Source organism: Seriola lalandi, unplaced genomic scaffold (assembly GCF_002814215.2).
Source record: "Seriola lalandi dorsalis isolate HSWRI2012SDOR001 ecotype SW California unplaced genomic scaffold, Sedor1 jcf7180002054850, whole genome shotgun sequence".
NCBI classification, from domain to species: Eukaryota; Metazoa; Chordata; class Actinopteri; order Carangiformes; family Carangidae; genus Seriola; species Seriola lalandi.
In genome coordinates this window covers 1,826,757-1,849,684 of record NW_019525403.1, presented here as the reverse complement: position 1 = coordinate 1,849,684, position 22,928 = coordinate 1,826,757, and the positions used below count along the sequence as shown (strand labels likewise).

Sequence of the window (22,928 nt, the reverse complement as noted above, 5' to 3'; positions counted from 1 at the left end):
TCCACCTGACAAGTGCCACGAGGCTGCAGACACACACAGACAAGCATCAGAGTGGGACAATAGCGGATAATATAAACCTACTTTAAACCTGTGGGCCAGTTGCACAAAGCACCTTAAGTTAAGATTTTCCTTAAATTATGAGTTAAGGTTTCCTTAAAGTAAAAACAGTAGCACAAAACATCCTTATGTATTCCCCTTAAAATTTTCACATGAGTATTTAAGGTTTTCTCTTTATCTTAGTCTTATACTTAAGGAATCACTTAGAGTCAGTTAAATCTTTGCACAAAAGACCTTATTGACTAAAGTAAGAAAAACTAAAGTTACTCTTGACTCTTTCTCGATGTTTATCTGCAAAGCTCTTATTGGCAAACTTCCTGGGTACCTGACATGTTGTATTAATTTTACACTACACTTGGTCCTAAGACTATTTGGTCCTTGAGAATCGACGTGTTCGCACTGAAATTGGCTTTTAAATTTTATGCTCCACACAATTGGAATAACATGCAAAAAAGATTCAAATGAGATGAGTTAAATCTCTGTTAGCTGACTCATGGCAGTGTGAATGTGTGAGCTTCAACTGAGTCATATTGCTTTTTCATATGTTTTATTGCTTTTATACATTACACTGTATAGTGCTTATCCGTTCAAACCTGTTTTTAAGGTTATGGATTATTGTGTCTCATATTGTTTATTTTGTTTCAGGGCGTCCTTGAAAAAGAGAGCTTGCTCTCACTGGCCTTCCCTGTGTAAATAAAGGCTTGAATGAATGAACTGCGACATAGCAGGGTTTATGGCGATAAATGAAGAAAATGAATGCAACCCAAGAAGAGTGGGAGACATCCTTAACAATGAGAAACTGATTTTACATCACAGTCTGACCCTGGACTTTTCCACAGCTTAATGTTGCTCTATGGTTTTATGTCCCATCATGTTTCCAGTCAGGTTTAGTCGAGGTGTTTCATGTCCACAGATCAGCTGTGTCCGGGTCGCTCAGAGTTCCCATCAAAACAACATGGGGATGAGACAGCGGCACACTTCTTTAATGTCAACCAGCCAAAGGTATCACAAGTGCTAATGGCAGCAAATCAACGGTCTCCATGGAAACAGTAGAATTTCACTCTTCCACTGTTGCAAATGCCTCAAATTTTCCCTTAACTAAGGAAACCTTTTAAGATATTCTGTGCAACACCCTTAGGTAACTCCCTCAGCTAAGGAAAAATCAAACATGGTTATACTTAAGTAGAAAATTTAAGGTGTTCTGTGCAGCTGGCCCCAGTTTGCAGAGGTTTTACTGAGCTTCCTGTCAGAAGATGCTTGGACAGTGATAATGTGCACGTGACCAGTACGAGGAGCTGAGATGAATGATGCTTTATATGAGAGCAGTGACAGAGGCAACATGCTCAGTCAGGTAGTTATCTGTCAGTCATGACGTTTCTTGCAGACTTTGCTGAAGAGAGAGCAACAATGAGCAACAAGCCCTTCGAGTTGTTGGAATCGCACTTCGTCGTCTCTTATTTATTATGTATTCAAGCCTTTTGTTACTCGTGCGAGCAAACTTATTTAAAGACTTATGTGATCGATTGCTCACAGTGGGTGTTTTCACAGTCTGACATCATGCCCTGACTGAATTACGACTCCAGAAAGAAGGAGTGAGATTTTTGATGCAGATTGCAGCAGCTGGGTGCAGAGGGTTATAAGGGCCCTTAATCACCCCCATGAGCTGAGAGCCACAGACACTGCTGCAGCTCCAGACGCAGGGGCATATAATCCACAAGCTACAATAACTAACTTCCTGTTGTTTTCAGAATAGAAGCATGAACTTGTCCCTTTGTCCTCATGCAGTGTCGTCTATTTCTCTCCTCTTCAACTCACAGTCTGACAACCTGGATATGAAAACAAACTGCACCCTGGACTAAAATCATATTTAACTGAAATTAAAACTTCATTGCAGCAAAAGTGAAATTATTTCCGGCACCAGCAATGTTTATTAAATCAAGCTATAGCTCCCTGCAGATTTCTTCCAAAGATGCGCATGTAGCACTGCTGTGTGTGTGTGTGTGTGTACAGTACATCTTACCCTCGCCATGAGTTCGTCCCATCGTGTGTTGAAAGCGTCCAGTTTTTGCTGGATGAGTTCATCCAGAACACCTCCGTCCATCAGTGTCTGGGCCAGCTCTCGAATCTGGTTCCTGTTGTCTTCTGGGTGACGCAGAAGGACCTCCAGGCTCTGTACGCACACACACACACACACACACAAATGAGCAAATCAAACTTTCACAGATTTATTTCTGAGTCATTCTTCTTTGAGCTGACCTCTTTCAAACATCAAACTTCCTGTTCAGTGAACTGCCTGAGCTGACCACAGATGCCTCTGCTGTTAGTGATGCTAAGACTGGTCATGGTCAGGTGAGAGAAGTTTATTGAAAATATGTGACGCTATGTAGATGCTAAATAAGGTCAATTACCCTTGTTTGTCTTGACCTTGTGTTTAGCATCTTTTCACATCTTCTGAAATCCCCTGCAGGTCTGTTTGGCTGCTGTTAACAGCCGTTTAGCAAAGTGAAATCCAGCTGAGTGGGCAGTTATTTGCATTTTTGTTGCTCTGTTCTAACTTCAGTGAGACAATGCATCCTGCTTGAGAGGGCTTTTACAGCTTTTAGCACGGTTGAATCTCACATAAATCCCTGGATGGAACATGAAGCAACATACAGGAGCACAGTTTAAACAAACTAATGGGAGAAGCCTTTCACATCACTTTCTGAGTAAAGCCGGTAAACCCCCGTTTCTCTAATTGCAAGAGGCAATGTGAGTTCCCTTTTACTGCGTGTGAGGCTTGTTATATAACATCAGTATCATCTGAGAAGTTTATACACTGACTCTATCTTTACTAGCTAAAATAATCTGTGATGGTGAGGCAGGTTAGTGCGTCTGGTTTGCTCCCAGGCCGCAGTGGAAAAGTCAAAATAATCTCCTCTCTAACCTCTTCTGCTCGACCTCCATGGAAAATGTCACGAGGTCAAAGAAAGCGGTGAAGGGGAATTCACAAGGACTTAGCAAAACTAACTTTATTTATAACACATGGATGATAATCTAATAATTCAATAAAAATAAGAAAGCAGTAAAAGGTCAGAACGGATTATATTTAAATATATGTAGGTTTTATAGAGCTTTGACCTTTTTTTATACGTTTGTTAAATAGAGAAAATTCCTTTTTTAGTGCAGCGGGTGGTCTTGAAACATTTATGTATATGGTATATTGTTGTGATAAAGATAAAGATAATCTACTTGTTCTTCATGACGACTCCTGACTGGATTTAAAGAGAATAAATCTATATTTATGAATTTGGGCTTCAGTCGATTTCCATCAGTTCTGGATCGTCTCACGAACATAAAACAGCTGCTCTGTTGTTTCTACATTTATGTGGTCCTGCTGTTGTAAAATACTGTTTTAATTGTTGCTGCAGCAAAGATTTGTGGGACAGCATTTTGTCCTTTCCTTTGGCAAAGGAAGGTCCAGTGTTTCCTTTACTAAAGCAGATAGGATAGGAGGCAGTGAAGCTCCTTTCCCTATAATTTAGAGAATAGGACCAGCTCATATCATGGCTGCTGCTCAGATACTTCAGCTTATTTCACTCACTGAGGAACCTTCCTATGCAAAAAGACCATGTGACTGCAGCCTGGGTTTCCTGTTGGGTGTGGCTTCCCCAACCTCCGCCCACTTCATCTCACCAGATTCAGCCAGCAGCCTCCTCTCTCCAGTCCTGGTTTGTCTCACCTGCCTTTCCCAAAGAGCCACCTCTGCCACACCAGCTCCTACCTACCCAGACTCCTCCCTGTTCCCTCACAAGCTCAGTCTGCTTCAACAGACCTGCCACAGCTCTTCAGCTTAAGTGAAAATAAAAACATCTGTCTTGTTGCCTGTGTTCTGCTTTTTGTGTCCTAAAATTAGAACTGAGCTTAAAATAATCTATTTTATATTTAAAGTACAGAAGTATCTTTGGCTCTTTCATATTCCATCATTCATCACTCATCAGAGATTGTACTATCTGTTCTCAGGAGGTGTTTTATTCTGTTTATTTAGGAACTGACTATGTTCAGTGATGATCGTCCTCTTACAGTCTCTCAGGGGGAAACTCTATGACTAAAATATAAATGTGAAAATAAGAGAAAATAGTTTCTAAGCCTCAGGGGCTGACATGTTACTTATCTTTTCCTTATATATGCATTCTCAGCTCAAACACATTTCTACACTTTATTTATTTATCTTATAGTTTTGGTTGTTTCCTCCTGGGCGTGTCACAAACCACAGTGAGGCTGAGATTCACTCAATCATTTCTATGTGGAAGAGGACACAACACATTAACTTCCCTCCCTCCTGATTAAACTGATTGAACTTTGACACAGGAAAATCATGACGCTCCAGCCACCTAGCTGATATTCTTGCTTTATACCTGGAAGGTGAAGGGGAGAGAAGAAGAGCTGCTGTTTGGCTGCAGTGTGTGTGAGCACAGTAACAGAGGTTAACGGTAAATTTGGGTGTGACAGTAGTTTAGTGAGTCTGTCGTCTGTAGCTCTTTGTGGCTATTTCTGCATGTACCGTCTCTCCTGCAGTACTTCACACTGATCCAGCCACCACACAGCACCAATCATGTCGTCATCCCATATTCAAGAATAGCACCACTAACAATGTTCAGCTACATCTGCACATTTCATTCTCTACTGCTGCTTCACAACGAGTTCCTCTCGCAGGTTTGCAGTATAAAGCTTTTAATAGGAAGCAACAGCAGGAAATGTTCTGTTTCAGTCCGCACTTACTTAACACAATCAGCAAACCACACATAAAGGCTGATATCTGCAGCTACACATTGGTTCAAATGAGTCAAACTAAGTTCCTAAATACAGAGATTCAGGTAGAAGCTAAAAAAAAATACTGAGCTACAAAAACAAATTAAAGCTGCAGGCAAACGGTGATGGTCACTCAAGGGTTACTTCCTGTTTTCATTAGGTGGTACTATGACTATGACATCATGTTAGCATGCAGATGTCTTCAGTGTGGGATTGTCATCAAGCATGTGAAGTTTGATGACCCCCCCCCCCATACTTACATCCAGCGCCTCCTGCAGCTCCTCAGCTCCTCCTTGCAGGTTTTCCGTCTCATCCAGTTTCTGCTCCAGCTGGTCCAGGAAGGCGTTCTCCTGCTCCAGGTAGGACAGCAGCTCACACCAGCAAGCCCACACCTCCTATAAAACACACACACACACGGGAAAAAAATCAGACCCACACAGAGGGAGGACGGAGAGAAGGAGGGAGGAAGAGGGTGGGACAGGTGGCAGCAAACAGCCATACATGCCATCTCAACGCTGTTGTTGTATTGTTTTATATTCAGTAGTTGTGTAGTGCGTCACCATCTGAGCAACATCGACATGTGTGAGCATCAGTTACCTCTGTCTGGTTACAGAGACTGTCCGGGCTTCCTTCATTTAAAATCAAGTTAACCTGAGAAACATATAATAGATTTTACACTACTTTTTTCAATTCTAAACTAGAATCACATCCTCGTGGTTTTCTGTCTCCCCCACAGACTAGCTTCAGGTTACATCCCTGTTTATCCAGAGTCCAGGGTTTTCCCTAAGTGCCGGCTGGCGGCCAAACGGCCGGACATTAAAGCTTTTCCAGCTGGCTACTCTTTCTCTCCTGACGTCCTGGGTCTGTCAGAGAAACGCAGATTTTCTAACGTGAAACTGCATTATTGTGTTTTTACCATTTTAATCAGGCCAAGCTTACCATCTATACTTTAAATAAAATGAAATAAATATAGACAGATTACAACCTTGACCGTCAAATTCTAATCAGTTTGTCTTTGAGTCCAAGTGAATGTTTGTGCCAAATTTGAAGTTCCATCAAGGCGTTACTGAGATATCACGTCCACAAGAATGGGACAAATGGAGGCATAAAAAGAGCTTGACAGTTTTGTAATGTATATTTTATGAGACAGTGTTGGCAGCATGTCGTTTACAACATCAACAAGTGAATGAACATTTTAAAAGCAGCGTCTCACAATGCCACAGACTCATTTTCCTAAAGTGACACTTGCGTTCAGTCTCTGTCTCTCGCTCTCATGTCAACACACCTCTCCAGTATCACAAAAACACCTTTCATACATAATGAGTTCCTGCAGTGGGCAGGAGCCAGTCTAAAAATGCTGCATTATGGGAATTGTAGGATCTGATGTTTCAGGAACTGATTTATAGTAGAGACTAAAAGTCAGGAAGTCTCAGTCTCTGCTGCGCTGAGTCCATCAGCCTTATGGTGTGTATAACTAAACACTGGAGTAGCTTTAATGTGATAAGGTGGTGTACACATTTAATGCATGTGTCACAGCACAAGTAACTTCATGAATTATTCAAATCTCACAACAGAGTGACAGTCAGGATCTAAGGTAATTGACTTCCACTGCTTTTTTTCACACATCTGATAGGTGAGATGTTACACACAGTTTCAACATTTATCCAGTAGAACATCTGGAACGCAGAGGCTGTCCTCAGGATTGCTCCGAGCTCCATCAAATCCTGCAGTCTCAGGGTTATTATCTGTCGCCTATAATATTTACCTCAGGCGTGATCACTCGATGATGATTGGACCAAAACAACCATCTGACACACAATCAAATAGGTGTAATGTGTAATAATTACAAAATAAACAGCTTGCCTTAACTTTAAATGGAATAATAATTTTGTGATTTTATGCGTGTTATAGTGGAAATTGTGAGATGAAAAATTAGTTTTGCTGTTGTTTTATGGTTTTCGGGCCCCAATCCACACAACACACTGTCTCCATTTGTCATAGGGAATATTTTCAACTAAACAATGGAAGTCAAACATGTATTTATTCAGCCATTCTCAATAAACCTTTCTCAAAAGTTTACAATTCTCAGGTATCATCTTAAACGTAAGAGAAGAACTGACAGTGCTTGGCTAGCCTCGCTCTGAAAACACACACACACTCATCCACCCTCATACACAGAAACATGCCCTCCAAGGCTCCTGCTGATGTATGTGAGAACTACGACCTTGATGACACATGTCCACGATTACCTTGGGCTTTCACACATGAACACACGCCCTCTTCAACCTTTCAAGTGCATCCAGTCTTTACCACATGCCAAGGTGACCCAGTTACCATTTAAACGATCACAGAGAACAGGAAGGGAAACATCGTACCTCCAGAGTTTTGCACTTTCCATCCAAGCGGCTACACAGGCGCTGGTAGTTGGCTGTCAGCACGTCCAGCTCTGAACGCAGGGCATCATGGGCCGTGGGCGGGGCCTTGGCGATGAAACTGTTCACGCTGTCGGTGAGGAGTTTGACCTTTAGTTCCTTGGAGTGGACCTCCTCCTGGGCCCTCTGGTAGAGAGACGAAGACAAAGAGAAATCAATAGAAATCTGAACTGTGAGGTGAACACACCTGTCAACTGTCCTCCAACAACATCTCTCAACTCAAAATGAAGCTGGTGGAAATACCTCCTTATTCCTCTTTGTAAGGGCACATTTTTTACATTAAATTTAGCAAAAGAACTAGAAGCAGTGAGAGGAGGGAATCTGGTTCTGTCCAGAGGTAAAAAAACAAAATCAACACTTTCAGAATTGTAAACACAGGTAAATATCGTCAATGGTAACATAACCAGACTGTGTTTTTGAACATATTACAAATGTTCAAAAACACCTTCCATTTTTTTTTTTTCTCTTATTAAGGCCCGTCGCTGTGATAATCCAATGATAGGAACTTTTACGTTGTCGGATTATCTCAGTCTGATTGAGCGCTTAAAGTTTACATCCATGGCAACAACTGGAGTATCAAAATGGATAGCTGGTTAGCAACAGGAACAATTAAAAGGAAAGAGTCAAGAGACAGATGGTGAATTGAAAAGTCAAACAAAAACATTTCAACTGAGATTCCTCTGCTTTCAGTTCAGTCCTGAATCTTTGATCGTTATCATTGAAATAAAAAGTGCTCTGAGAAGGCGTTATGTGGCTTCCATGTTGTTACAGGGGGACTGTGGCTGATGCTGCTCTGCCTATAGTTGATTTAGTCTGTCAGCATTAAAAATAGTCGTACAAGTCACCTCAGCAGTGAAAGAAAAGAGAGATGGCAACAGATAAAAAGCCGGAGAAGGAAGGAAGGAAGACAGAGAGAGAGACGGGTGGGGGGGGGGCTTAATGGATGCAGGGGTGGATGCATGAACAAAACCAATCAATGTTTCTCTAGTTGACAAAGCTACAGAGTGTGAAGAGACGGAGTGAACAAGTAAGCCAACGAATCAATGAATGAAGGAGTGTAGCTAATACTTTCCCAGCAAGGGAGAGAGGGAGTGAGAAGGAGAGAGAGGGATTAGGAAAACAAACAAGTGAACAGATTCACAAATGGAGTTTTTCCTTTAAGCTCGGACAAGAAAGAGGGAGAGGAGAGGAAGAGGAGAGGAAGAAGAGGTGAAAGGAGGGAGGAGTTGGGGGAGATTAGCAAGAGTGAGCAGAGTGAAATCAATTTTTAATTTTCAGCTTGACTCAAGTAAAGTTTTGCAGGAGGAGGGTGACTGGAAGGGGAACGCTACTGCCAAGGCTTTTAGGTGTATCACAAAGAAAACAGTGCCATAAATTTACATCACAAATGTATCTCATTAAAGTTATGACAGCTATAAAAGTACAACAGTGAAGAGGAGAATCGATGCAGTTTGATATAAAAAATGAGGAATGGAGGGAATGAGAGTAGAGAGGGGGGTTTGGAAAAGAGACAAAACTGTGAGAAGATAAAGAGAGAGAGAGAGAGAGAGTGAGCATCAACAAAGAAAAGAGGGGCAGGTATCGGCCTGGAATTAATCAGGATCAAAACAGTGACAGAGAGAAAGAGAGAGAACAGCTGCACAAAGTCGGTCAGACCTCGACTGTGAACGACTCAGGAGACACAGATCATGATGTTTCAGAAATCTAAACTCAGATGCACTGACAACGAACAATCACTCGATACTGGACTGACAGTGTTAAGGACATTACACGTCTGGTGAAGATGAAAATGCCATAGATGTCACTCTCTGTCAAGATCATTTAACTGTGCTTAAAGAAAATCAGTGTAATTTAATCTGTCAGTAAATAGTCGTAAAGTTGGTAGTGTCAAAGTTGTTTCCTTTAAAATAACTGACAGTGTCATCATGATGTTTTTATTGACTTTATACAGCCTGACCCTTTTTTCATTCAAGTCTGGGTTTTGTCTCTTTCCAGTTGCTGTTGTTTGTTCTAGTAAAACTAAAAAAGTAAAAAGGAATATAATACATGCCATATATGTCACCTATATTATAGTCACATATATACATTCTCTGGATATATTAAGTTATCAGTTTATAACATATATGGAATACCCATAGTAAAATGTGTATATGGTATAACATGATATATGTTAGGAATATATATTTAATTTATATATGCAATAGATATGTTTGTATTTTAATCAACACACACTGTCCATACAGGTGGCTAATGCCTTGCGTTGTATTTGTGCTATACACCTGAAGCTTATTTTACACTCCACCAACTTTCCTGTGTCTTACTGTGTAATTACAGTGATTGTGTGTTGAGCTCTGAGCTCTATCAACAACTCAGTGCTGTGCCTGAACTGTGAGTCTGACACTGTGTGTGCCCAGTTCATTCACTGGTGTTAATATTATTTCAAAGATAGAGAACTGTTGGAGTATTTGGTAAACAGGAAAAAAAAAAAGGGTAAATTGCTAATTTTCATTCTAATGTGTATTGGTGCACATAGTCTGTTTTGCTGACCTTTTGTTTTGTTACTTTCTCATTGTTTAGGAACCCACAGACTTGGCTGTTGTGTAACAATGATGACAATAATTGAAAAAAAATCAATGCATCTTTTCATTTGAATATTTCATTTCCTTTCTGTCTGAAGAAGAATATTGCAGTGATAACCCTTCACTTTGCTACAAACCGGACTTGCACATTACTTCTGTTCGGGGTCAGAAAGATCAGGTTTTATCCCTTATGAATAAAATCTTATCTATGTATTTGGGATCACTGTCGAACCAGTCACATATAGAGAGCAGATGAATGACTGGAGTCTCTGAGACTTTCATAAAGTAAGGCCAATTCATTGAGTATCAGTGTGATTAAAAAATGCTGAGTGTGTTTTATGAGCAGGAGGAGACATTTGTAAGTTGTAATTTTGCTACATGCTAACGTTAGCATTAACAGCTGTTTACTTACCAGTCTAGAGACAGCTGTTGGTGAGTAAAGGAATGAAGTTTGATGCTGAATTTGCAATGTTTCTTCTAGACTGGTAAGTAAACAGCTGTTAATGCTAACGTTAGCTACTGTATGTAGCAATAGCAAAACTTACAATATAGCTCCTTTAAATTGGGGTACTTCATCTTAAATTGTTTATGCCTTGCATCAGTTAGTTACTAATGGTTAAAGAAGTTAGAGGTCACTAGTTGATGGAACATCTCAAAGGGTTTATCTTTTAATTTACATTTTGAAACATTTGGAGAGGGTGTTGCTCTTCTTTGTGAAGTGAAGAGGAGGGTCTGAAGAAAATCATGCTGGGGAGGGTCATAAGATTCAGCCCTCCCCATCCCAATTACTTTAATACTATCTGCCTCTGCCTCCTGTGTTTATTTAGCACTTCTCTCAGATCCTCCACAACCTTGTGTCTCTGGCTCTCTCACACACACACACACACACACACACACACACACACACACACACACACACACAACACACAACACACACACAACACACAACAAACAACACACAACACACACACAAACACACACACACCTTGAGCTCCTCCACAGCCTTGCGTAGCTCCTCGGGGGTCTTGTATGTGAAATCCCTCTCCAGGTAGTCTTCCTCAGCCTGGTTGATCCACTCCTGCATTTCCTGCATCTCCTTCCTCAGAGCCATGGTCTTATCAAGGCCACCTTTCAGAGCCGACTTCTTAGCATAGGCCTAGACGGGGGGAGAAAACACACACTCTATGTTACACAGCTGAAAGAAAGCAGGAGAACACACACTGTGGGTTCAGACTACACACCTGTTTACAGACGTTCTCCCACTGGGCGTTGAGTTCGTCCAGCTCTTTCTGGATGTGAATGGCAAACGGCGGCTCCGCGTCTTTCTTCAAGTATAGACCCACTTCGTTGATGCCATTAACGCTGGGTTGGATGGTGTGGATGTCATTCACGAGAGCCTGGCCAATCAGAGCGCAGGATGGATGTTACACAGGATTATGACTGGGCACATTTCAGAGTGGATCATTTTGGCCTTAATGAGAAATCTTTGATCAATTTATGGAACAATAGCTTTACAAGCAGCCATTTTTATTCCTCTCTGTGTCCTTGAGGGATATTTTATATTTCTATAAATGATTCTCTTGGGCAAGGCCAGTTTATTTTCAACCATTCTCAACCTCATCAGTCAACTGTTGTAATCGTGAAGAATGACCCTTTTATAGTCTTTTATTCTTTAAATGTGAGTCATTTGTTTGTAAGAAATACAACATATAATGTGTTAGAGTTTAAACTATCTAAAGTAATGCCAAGGTTTCCTCACTGTGCACTGCTCCAACTGTTTCTCCAGAGCTTCAGAGTCTCCCAGCGCCGGCCACTCCTCGTTCAGGAAGACATCCACATCTGCCATCCACTTCTTTAACGTCTTCACGTCGTTCTGCAGTAGAGAGACAAAAGAAAGGAAGACAAAATCCACGGTGAAAACGAGGGTTGTCTCATAAAAGTCACCAGGCCAGAAGACCCTAAGTTCACAGAGCAAATGCAGGCTGTGAACTAACTGTGATAGAAACGGAGGGCAGCATGACGCCACTCTGCGGCTGACGGTGCTGTCGTTCGGCCCGGCAGGAGAGACACTTTGCAAATATAACATGAACTAACAGACCTCAAGCAGCCGACCAAAGAATATCCCAGAGATGACGCCCTAGTGAAGCTGTTTAGTATGTATTTAAGATAAGCAGAGCTGTTGTTATGGGACCCCCACCCCCCACCCCACGCAGTGTGAGCACTGTGCCCACCAAAACAAACCTGTTTTAAGACTCTAAGCTGTTTATCAGTGTCATTTATCTATATTGATTCAACCTGAAGGACGTAACTGGAAGGACAGTGTGGACCTGTGAGCTACAGTTAAATTAGAGCAAACCGACACATTTTTCTAATCCAGTGAGTTTTAAAATATGCAATATGCAAGTTGCTCAAATTATGAGGGAGAGGAAGACATAACATAACACTCCAGGTCTGTCACCTGGAAACAAATCAGCCTTGGATTTTTACACAGAGGAAGTGGAGAAATCTGGATTTACCTGATTAAAGGGAAGATGATTGGTTTAGTTGTAATTCAATGCTTTATGATGAACGCTGAATGATATCAGGTCCTATGTAATGTTACAGTGGCTTTCAGTGAGGTGCTTGGTCAATCACAATTAGGTTTGATACACAATTTGATCAGTGACTACACTACATTCATCCGTCTCACCTCAAACTGCATCAGTTTGGCCATGAGCTCCTGGATCCTCTGGGCGTTGTCTGTCAGCGTGGTGCCAAGTCGTCTCCACCGCGCCATGATGCCGTCCATCTCTGTGCGATACCTGCAGCAGCACAGAAGGTCACGGAGACTTACAGGCTTCTGACATGAGCTAATGAGAGCTAATATTCTTACAGTGGCCCTGTGAACAGGTATGTGTTGCCTTTAGTGAAAATTCAGCAAAACTACATATCATTTTAAATGCATCTTAATACTGATCCTTTATTAGAAATGAGATCTCTTCTTCTCTCATGTCTGTGCGGTGCACCAGAATCTGTGCATGGCTGTGGGAGTTGTAACTGCTGCTGCATAGTTTTTAATGTTGTTTCAAGTTATAATTGCTCTCTCTTGATGCAATGTTTTAAGCTGTAAGCCCCAGTAGTATATTTGTTATTGTAGTTTTTATTCAGTTGAATAAAATGTGAAGGGCAGCACAGTGGTTAGCAGCATCTCTTCACAGTAACAAGGTCCTGGGTTGGAATACAGTGTTTTAAGTGGGTCTATGGGATAATCTTAACCCTGATGTTCCACCCATCTGGAAGTACTGAGAGTGGTCAGTACTGAGATCTGCGTCAAAATCCTATCTTGTTTAATTGTTACTCATCACTTAATCATTGTCCATGTCTTACTTCTGGCTGATGTCTGGCGGAGCTTTCTGGAAGACCTGCTCCACAGCTGAGGTCAGGTAGTCCACCTCCCCCTGGTGTTCAGTCAGAGCCACCTGGAGAGCCTGGGAAGGGGGGGGGCACGATCAGAGACAGAGTGAGGGTTATATAGGCATTTTGACATGTGCATCTGACAGTCTCTAACTTCAATACTGTATCGTGGTGTATAGATCACCAGCTGTCAGACTTTATCCATCCTAGACGATGAAGCTCACTGAATACTGAACATAGAACATCTCAAGGCTTTTAGCCTATAACCTGTTTGTTTACGTTTGACAAAATCTACATCATGAAAAGTCCCTTGGCCAGATCAATCTGATATGAGGCCCCTGAATAAATGTTGTTGGGTCTAAAATAACCCTTCTCCTGCTCTTTCAACCCTTCTTTCAACTGCAAGTTTCCATGAAGTATAGAGGACACAAAGACCAATCCTCCTCTGGTAGAAACATGCTCACTGGCCCCTAGTTTTCTATGTGTCACGTAGTTTGAGTCAGTTTGATTTAACACAACTGTGGGAATATTGAATTTCACGCCACTAAACAGCAGTTCAAAGTTTTAAGGTACAATATACAGTAAGAAAAGCAGTGAAATGAGGGTTGGATCCACCGGTTCCTCAAGGAATGACTTTTCTAATATGATGGCCATTGGAGAGTCAGATATACTGAGATATCGAGTTTGATGTGTCTGTGTGTTTCGATGTGACGGATCAGTAAGGGAAACAATACAGAAAAACTTAAGATATTCATACCTGAATATATTAACTCTAGTAGACACCCTTCCATGCACAATTTGTAGAAATCCATCTGTATATACTATATATATATATATATATATATATATATATATTCATTCTGTATTTTTGTATCAGGGGATACACTATATGTGACTTTGAGTGTGCTTATGTGAGGATTGATAAAACATAAAAAAAATCATCCATTGGTGACATTTGAGATTTGAAATAATATAAAAACAAATAATATACAACCTAATTATAAAGTCAGTTCATGCACTTTATAGAATGTTAAACATATTAAAGAACATTCATATGAATGATTGATTTGTATACAAATCAATTTGTATACAAATCAATCATCATGCTGGCATTTCCCTGAAACATTCATCAACAGTGTCTGTAGAAACACAGCAGCAGTAAACACGTTTCATGTGTTCATATGGTCTTTGGGTAACAAGTCATTTTAATAGTATTAATAGTGGTTGTCATGGAATGTCTAATACAGTGAGTAGAGTATTGAGTGGGGTGACATGGGGGGGGGTGAGGGATGAGGTTGGGGCTGACACTACACTTGGCTGCCACTGTTAACATTTTGTAACACAATCCTTTTCACACAGTTTGATTCTGCGTACCCTGTCGCGCTCGATGAATTACAAGTGGATACGTGAGGGAGTTCCTGGTGACCCTTTAGGCGGGAAGCAGTGGAGGATTTTGGGGAAGAAAGCCTTGTTCACACCAAGGTGGCTCAGAGGCTTAGTTTAGCTTAGTTCAAACACAGCCCCTGGGCAGGACATCCGTCAGTTACTATGGCTTACCCACAATCCCTCTGCTGCCACACTGAATCCCAAGCAGGGAGGTATTAGGGACTATTTTTTCAAAGTTTTGGGCTTTTTCTTTTCCTACTTCCTCCTTCCTCTGAGTGATTTTCATCCAGCTCCACTCGAGAGCGAGGATTCACAGACCTTTGACACTTTCTATAACGGACTCAATTCATTCTTCCCCTGCTCCAGTTTGAGATGAGCAAGCTACTTTATTAAAGCAAAGAGGTTAAGAGGTGCTACATCACAATGCAAAATCATGCAAAACAGCGGAGTAATCTTTGTGACCTGTTTGAACCACGTCACAAAGGTTGGTGGGGGGGGAGGTTGGAGCTGCAGCTGAGGTGAAGTAAACCCTGAACAGGGCTGACATACATCACATTATGTCACCTGCAGGTTTGGACCCAGATCATTCTTGCTGAGAACCACTGCAGCACTGTGCCGCCCAGGTTGGGTAATTTGATAATTACATACCATTAGCATATGAGTGTTTTCAGTTCTGTCACCATTATGGTAAACGGTTGGTTAAACAGGTTGGTTAAAGATTGAGAACGTTCATGGTTTGGGTTATAAAACTACTTGGTAAACATTCATGATTCATCCCATCCTTTTTACTTCTCAAACTTGTGGTCTTCAGACCCATCAGATGCTGATTCATGACATCACCCAAAGACATTCATCAGACCTCATACAGCTCCCTCTGGAGACACAAAAGGCTTTATACACCACCTTCAACTAAACCACTCTAACACTGAACTCTTCAGTCTCTCTCCTACTCCAACCAAAGCCATGACAAACCTGGGCGTCATGTTTGATGACCAGCTCTTCTTGTCTGACCATGTTGCATCTGTCTCCTTGCTCTGTACAACATCAGAAAAATCAGACCTTCCCTGACTGTGTACGTCACCCTAACCCTAACCAGCTCTTGGTCCAGCTCATCGTTATCTCTCACCTCGATTTCTGCAATGCTCTTCTGGTGGACTTCCCTTCATGCACAGTGAAACCTTTACAGATGGTCCAGAATGCAGCAGCCCATCTGGTCTTCAATCAGCAAATAAGGTCACATGTCACTCTGACACTGGCTACCCACGTTCACCTGAATCAAAGTCAAGTCCATCTACCTGAACTTCTTGAACGTCCCTCAAAGGAACATCGACTGGCATCGCCATCCCTTCACACAAGACAATCTCAGTCCAGACTGTTCTGGTGTGTGGTTCCCTGATGGTGGAACAGGTTATGAACAATATGAAAGAGCAGGGGCGTCCCTCTTTATCTTCAAGAATCTCTTGAAGGCTCCTCTCCTCACACCTCTAACACCCTGACATGCCTAACTAGCTCTTACTATGCACTTTCGGCGCACTTCTTTACCTAATCTCCTTGCACTATTTATATAGATGTAGTACTTGTTCTTACTTCAAGGTCTTGTAAGTTTGGATAAGAGCTTCTGCTGAATAAGTAAATGTGAGAGTAAATGTAGTAGATCAACAGAAAACGAATAGTCATTGAACTAATTATTTGTTCCAGTGTTTTAATTGTGAGACTTTTCTGTTTTTTACATCTGAAAAATGAATATCTGGGTTTTGGAGGCTTGTTCAGGCAAAACAAGACATCAGAGGTTATCTTGGTTTGAAGAAATTAAGACAGGTATTTTTTTTTTTCTTAAGATACTTTATAAACCAAATGATTGGCAGATTAATGAATAATTGAAAGAATCATTAATTGCAGCCGTCAATTATTTATCAATGTAGCCCCTCCCTAGTTCCCTCTCGCTACTGCGAAATCACAAATCAATCACAGGATGTAATTACACTATCAATCTTTAATAACTTTTACCTGTAGCTGTAGATAACATTAATAATCATCTGTGTTCAAGCTGTCGGTTACCAAAACCAATCAGGACGCTTCTGACAATCTGCTCTGCTGGTCAGGGCTCAAAGTAAGATCCCACCTGACAGGAGCTTTCATTTATTTTAATTAAGAAAGCGACTCGAGTGAGAGGTGATACTGTCGTCTGGGTACAGGAAATGTTTCTGACCACACACACACGTGTAAACACGAGCACAAGTCCTGTCTCTCTGAGCGACGAGAGGGGAAACAGTTGTGCTGAAAATTAATGACGGCTTATCAGTATGCAGAATGAATTCCTAATTATTATCTACAATCAACTTTAATTAATCTCCGGCTACAAGGCTTGATCTCCCTGTTATGCTACAAGACCATTATCAAGTTTGAAGAGGGGTGCGTGCGCACACACACACACACAACACATACACACTTCACTTTGTGCTGTGACCTTGACTTAAGTTGAATATAAAAATCAACACAAACAAAACAACAACAGAATAATAATAATAATAAAAAGCTTTTGACTTGGAACACAGATTAACAGTAACACATTGAATGTGTGTGTGTGTATGCAGTCACTTCTGTATTGCTGCGTACTGGCACATACTACAATGGTGTTTTTGAGTGTCTGTGTGTATCTGCATCTTTACTGTGATAAACAGAAACACTGATTTGCTCAACTGGTATTTTGCTCCTTGCCAACCTCTCATGATTGTGGAGTTGTAGACAAGCAGAAACAGCAGACCGGCTCTGGCCTGTGCTCTGCATGTTAAACAGATGCAAGTTGAGCTTCACAAAATTACAGACTCTCAATGAAAGTGAAATTCTCTCTCTCTCTCATGTTTTTAGTTTTCTGAGAGTCCAGTGTAGCGGACTGTTCGTGCTGCTGCTTCCAATGAAGGGCGCAGTTCACAGGATACAATCACGAGTGACCGTTGGAGTCTACGTCATTGTTTCGGAAGGTCTCAGTTTCTCTCCATCCAGACTACAACACAACCCCAGAGTTTTCACAATAAGACACAACCAGTTTTCAAACTAAAAGTATGTTTCACATTTGCTAGTAAATAGGTCTAATTTATGGCGACTTGGTCAACATGACAGACAAGCAATAAGAGTGAAGAGCGGGAGAACGAACGCCTCGAGAAAACACTAAAAGCTTGTGACTACCCAATCAGAGCTTTCATCAAAACAGCATCAAGATCCAACCACAACATTGTCATTCCATACATGGCTAGATCAATATCTGTAGTTATTAATATCTCTCTTTATATCTATACTAGTGCATGACAACCTGACCAGGAAAAGGTTCACCAGCTGTGAGTTCAAAATGAACCCTTTTAAATGTAAGTGTTTAATAAGGAGATTGATGCATTACTACATTAAAACAGGTCAAACAACACAAACTGGTTCTTACATATACAGTTGTTGTTACCAAACCTTTACACCCAGTATCTGCAGATATAATAATGTAGCTACTGAACCAATGAGGAGAGCTAACATTACCTTGATAATATCTGACCCATTTAGATTAAAGAGTAAAGTATACGCTTCATATCTGACTGAAAATGTGATAAAAAAAAAAAAAAAACTGAAATAGGCTAACCTCCCTGTATCTGTCTGTCATTTCCTCTGCTTCGCTATCAGATGCTCATGCAACTCATTTCATTTCACTTCCAGTTTAACGTTCCACCTTAAAAATACTTCCACAAGTATTACCAACTTGTGTCTCAAGCAAACTTAGTTGGAAATGACCTCTTCTCTTTAAAAGGCACACTCCAGTTTACTTAATGATTCTACATTCTACAGATCTTATGTTTACGGCAGTAATTTGGGGATGTCCTGGTGTATCAGATGCACACGCTTTACTTACTAGGTTGTGGTTATGAATCAGACTCTTGGTTAATGGGGCATGTCATCTGTTTTCTCTCCTCTCTCTATATGTCTGCAGCCTCAAAGAGCAGCAGAAAGCATCCTTTCAAAGCGTGCTGCTTTGGAAGTTTGGCATCGCCAGTGGTCATATAACTTTACTACTTGTAGTAAAAACTGATTACAGTGTTATACAACCTAACAGGATTATAGAGCCAACCTCATTTTGGCATTTTATGGGAATTTGTAAATAGAGCTGAGCAGCTGTGTTGTCAAGAGCATACATAGTAATGCAGGGCAAATCCACCTATCAGCTGAATCACTGTTGACTCCTCGTGGATGGTGGGATTATACTAAACCCACCTAACAGCATAATCACAAGTTATGAACTGCCACTACACCATCCTTCAACATAACACTACACTACACCTGAGGGAAGTTATCTGATAATATAAAAGAGTTCAAATCTCTCAGCTGGTTGAGTCTTTGGATCTTTTGGTACAATAAAATACAACTTTCAAAACAGTTGCTTGACTTGAAAGAGTCACAGATGTAGTTGAAGAAAGTGAAATCAGATGAAGTGTAAATAGAATTCAGGGAGTGCAAAACAGAGTAGAGAATGAAAGCAGTTAACTTGAGTTGAAGAGTAACATATGAAAGGAGTGGAAGAAGACATTTAAGTGTAATTACTGTAAGCAGTTGAACTGTGATATAAAGAGTCAAAACTGAAAGCAGTTGAACTGTGAGTTTAAGATGTTTGCTGTTGAAATTTCACTCAAAGCGCTGAAGAACAGTTCAGTGTTTGCACTGGAAGCAGTTTAAATGTCTGGTATCTAGGCATTAAAAGCAGTCAAAGTGTCAGTTGCAGTGTAAGTAAGAACTATCAGGTCAAGTGTAAGTTAACATGTAACAGGTGAAAGCAGTTGAAGTGTGAATTAAGTCAGAAAATTATGAATTAATACAGGGACGTTATCAAAACGTATTACCTTTTTTTCAGTTTGATCTACGTTTCATTTTCATTAAAAGAGCCAGGCTCATGCGGGACAGACAGCCGCTGTAGTGCTGCTTTTTTTCAAAATCAAATATTACTTTTATACAGAAAACCCTGAAAGGCAAGTTTTTTTGCCAGGCTCATATCTCTGTTTTTGTTCTTTTTTCGTCTGTGGAAAAAAACCCCTGAGAGGCAGCCCTAGTTCATGAAACCAGTTTGAGATTACTTTTGATTTGTGACCTGGTGAATTATTGTGCTGGAAGTAGCAGCAGTAGTTGTAGTAGCATTAGAAAACTGGAAATTGTCCCCATAAAGATTTCTGCTCTGACATGAAGAAATGGTTATCTTCTTTCTCCACCGTCAAAGTCACTGGTGTTGCTAATGAAGTACTCGGTGAATGAATGAATGAATAAATATGTACGTTACAATACAGCCAACAGTTCATAGTACAATATGTTTTTACTGGCCCTTCATACTGTGTGAATGTAAAGTCAGCACAACCTCAACTTTCTTACTTACTTACTTCTACACCCACACAAAGTTCAGATAAGATATATAAACACAGGACTATATCACTCTATATAAATATGTATATGTAGACGAGAGTGTGTGTGTGTGTGTGTGTGTGTGTGTGTGTGTGTGTACCTGAACATCCTTCAGTCTCTGTTCCATAATAGGATACTCTGTGACGGCCGTGGATGGCAGGGCCAGTTTGGCCTCGCAGTGTTGTAACCATGCCAACAGCGTTGATATGGTTTCCTTATATCGAGCTGGGGGCAAGCTCTCCAAAACTTCACACAAACAGGGAGAGAGAGGAAAGAGAGAGAGAGAAATCTCAGAGAGGCCGTCAGGTGATCTCTGCTTGTTGAGCTACACACTGAATAACACTTTTTACTTAAATGTCACAAATATAAACCTGAATATATATATATATATATATATATATATATATATATATATATATATATATATATATATATATTCAGGTTTCAGAGCATTTGTAAGACAGGCAAGCTAATACACTGAACAAGCTAAGACGGTGAACATGGTAAACACTCTACCTGCTAAACATCATCATTGTGAGCATGTTAGCATGCTGATGTTCGCTTGAGCTCAGCCTCAAAGAGCTGTTAGCACGGCTGCAGAGAGCCAGAGCCAGAGGCAGAACTTCTTCAAATCTGGCCCGACATTCACAAGCACTGGAGGATCAACTGATCAGATTTTGGTGGTCAAAGGTCAGTGTGACCTCACAAAACACTTTTTCGCCATTACTCAAGACTTCACACAGCAATTATGACAAATGTCAAACAAATGGTCCATATTTTCTCTGACCCTGGATAAACAGGGATGTAACCTGGAACTAGTCTGAGTGGAGGAGGCAGACGACCACCAGGAGCTGATTCTAGACGTCTCTTTTGGTTCTCTGTAGTAATGCACTTGGTAGCTTTAGTTTATTAAAGTGCTCTATAAATGAAATGTATTATTCCTTTTTTCAACACACAACCCATGTGTGAAATGTGTTTTCACAAAATTCAGATTTTAAAATGTGAAATATCCAAAACCTGCATGTTGCTATATGCAAATGTTCAACACTTGTTCAGTTTGAAAACTCTGAACTTTGGATAATATTATAATCTAAACCGACTCTTTAATTCATGATAATGAAGCTTCCCTGACCTGAAGTGAACTGATTTAAAGCGACGTGCTGACCTGACCACAACTGACTTGAGAAGCAGAAAAGAAACCACAAAAGGAGAGAGCATCATTTAAATAACTGAATTCCTTTCAGAGAAAATCTTTTTATATGCTTTTCAAACATTGCCGCCCTCAGGAATTTGGCACAGTAATCTGTGTGCGTCTACACACAGACTTCCACCCAGCCATGTGTGAGTGGCCAAATGTGTGTGTTAGATATCTCACCCCTGGTGTGGATGAGAAAAGCACAGTGTGTGGCACGAGGGAAGAAACTGTCTGAGTGAGTAAACAAGTAGAGTTTGTCTGCTTGGGTGTCAGCATCTTTCTCTTCCTCGCTCGCTCTTATCTCTCTCTGGCTGACTCTCCTTCTCTTCCTTTCTACCCACTCCCTGCATTTTTCTCTGTCACTGCCTTTGCCCTCAGTGTCATTCTTTCAGTGGATATATTTTACCGTGGCCCCTGAGAGGTCAACGCACTGCGGCCTCAGAAAACACATGCAAACAGACAAAACACCAGCAAATGCAGAAAACATCGTCATCAATTTGACAATTCATGTGGCGCAAATACTCCCAACACAAGCAAATACACGGACGAGAGATGTTAAGGCGAGTGCATGCAGGAAGGTCTACCGGCAGCAGCATGATCGTATATTATCATGTTGCCAAGAGGGAGAGATGGTCGAGCAACAGGCGGAGAGGAGAAGGTCAGAAGAACAATAAATTGAAAAGAAGTGCAAGAGTGAAGAGTCATGTTAACATCGGTGGAGACTGGGAAAGAATTCATCCGCTAAGACTGACAGGGCCGGTAAAAAAAACTTTTAAAACTTTAGAACTTTACAGATGTTTTGACGGTGCACAGACCCACTGCTGCAGCAGCCAGCAAGGATTTGTACTGGTAGTGCTGATGGGTGGAGAAACCTCTGAGGTTGCTCTGTTACTGCTTGACAGGTGGATAACATTCGTTTTGCGAGGTTTCCCAGAGACAATAGGTCGGTGCTGTTTTGTCCCCTCATAGCTAATACCGACTGGCTAGCTAGCAGCAGGTACCTGTGGCACATTTGTGTGCCCACAGACGTTCAGCTTGCTTCCTAGTTTGATATGCTGTTGGTGTGATGTTAGCTCTAGTAGCCAGACATCACTGTCTGGAGCTGGTGTGCTGGGTCTCTGCTTGTTAGCTTAGCGGCAGCAACTGTAGTATCAGTTTTCTGTCTTGTTGTCTGCTGTGTATCCTGTTATTTGTCTGTACAAAGTGCAAAAAAAAAAAAGTTTGCTAGCACAGTGGATTTATTTGGTCGGATTCTATCACAAGCCAAATAACTAACTCTCACTAGTTTTTACTCTGTTGTGTTTTGGAGTAAAAAAAAGTAAAAGAAAAAAGTAAAATAAAGAGAGAACACACACAAAAGAAATGAAGGTCTAGTTTGGAGCTTTTGCTTTGCTGTGTCAGGAGCATTTTCAACTGTAGTTGAAGTTTTTACAGGAACGAAAAATTCAAAGTTGCTTCCATTCAACTCTTAATTCCTGCGTTTGTGTCTCATTAAAATGTATTTAGTTGTTGCTCAGTCAGAACATGAGGCGCATATAAAATGTCAGACACATCTTTTGACTTTGGCCCATTGTTCAAAGATGTGTTTGATGTCGCTGTAAAATCTGATAATGATTTCTGACAGATCTCCATATGGACGCTCTCTTCTTCTCTTGCCCCCCCCCCCCCCCCCCCCCC

General features: G+C 41.0%; 1 protein-coding gene across 1 annotated transcript in view; it reads right to left on the bottom strand.

Annotated features, from left to right (window-relative positions):
* Positions 1–22,928, bottom strand: part of dmd (dystrophin) — a 289,183-nt gene that overhangs the window by 98,182 nt on the left and 168,073 nt on the right. The window contains exons 25-33 of the mRNA XM_087179530.1: positions 20,157–20,302; positions 13,223–13,323; positions 12,546–12,657; positions 11,616–11,729; positions 11,098–11,253; positions 10,842–11,012; positions 7,221–7,403; positions 5,106–5,240; positions 2,078–2,227 (exon numbers count right to left, since the gene is read on the bottom strand). Coding sequence (XP_087035656.1) covers positions 2,078–2,227; positions 5,106–5,240; positions 7,221–7,403; positions 10,842–11,012; positions 11,098–11,253; positions 11,616–11,729; positions 12,546–12,657; positions 13,223–13,323; positions 20,157–20,302 — 1,268 coding nt within the window. The remainder of the gene's footprint in view (positions 1–2,077; positions 2,228–5,105; positions 5,241–7,220; positions 7,404–10,841; positions 11,013–11,097; positions 11,254–11,615; positions 11,730–12,545; positions 12,658–13,222; positions 13,324–20,156; positions 20,303–22,928) is intronic.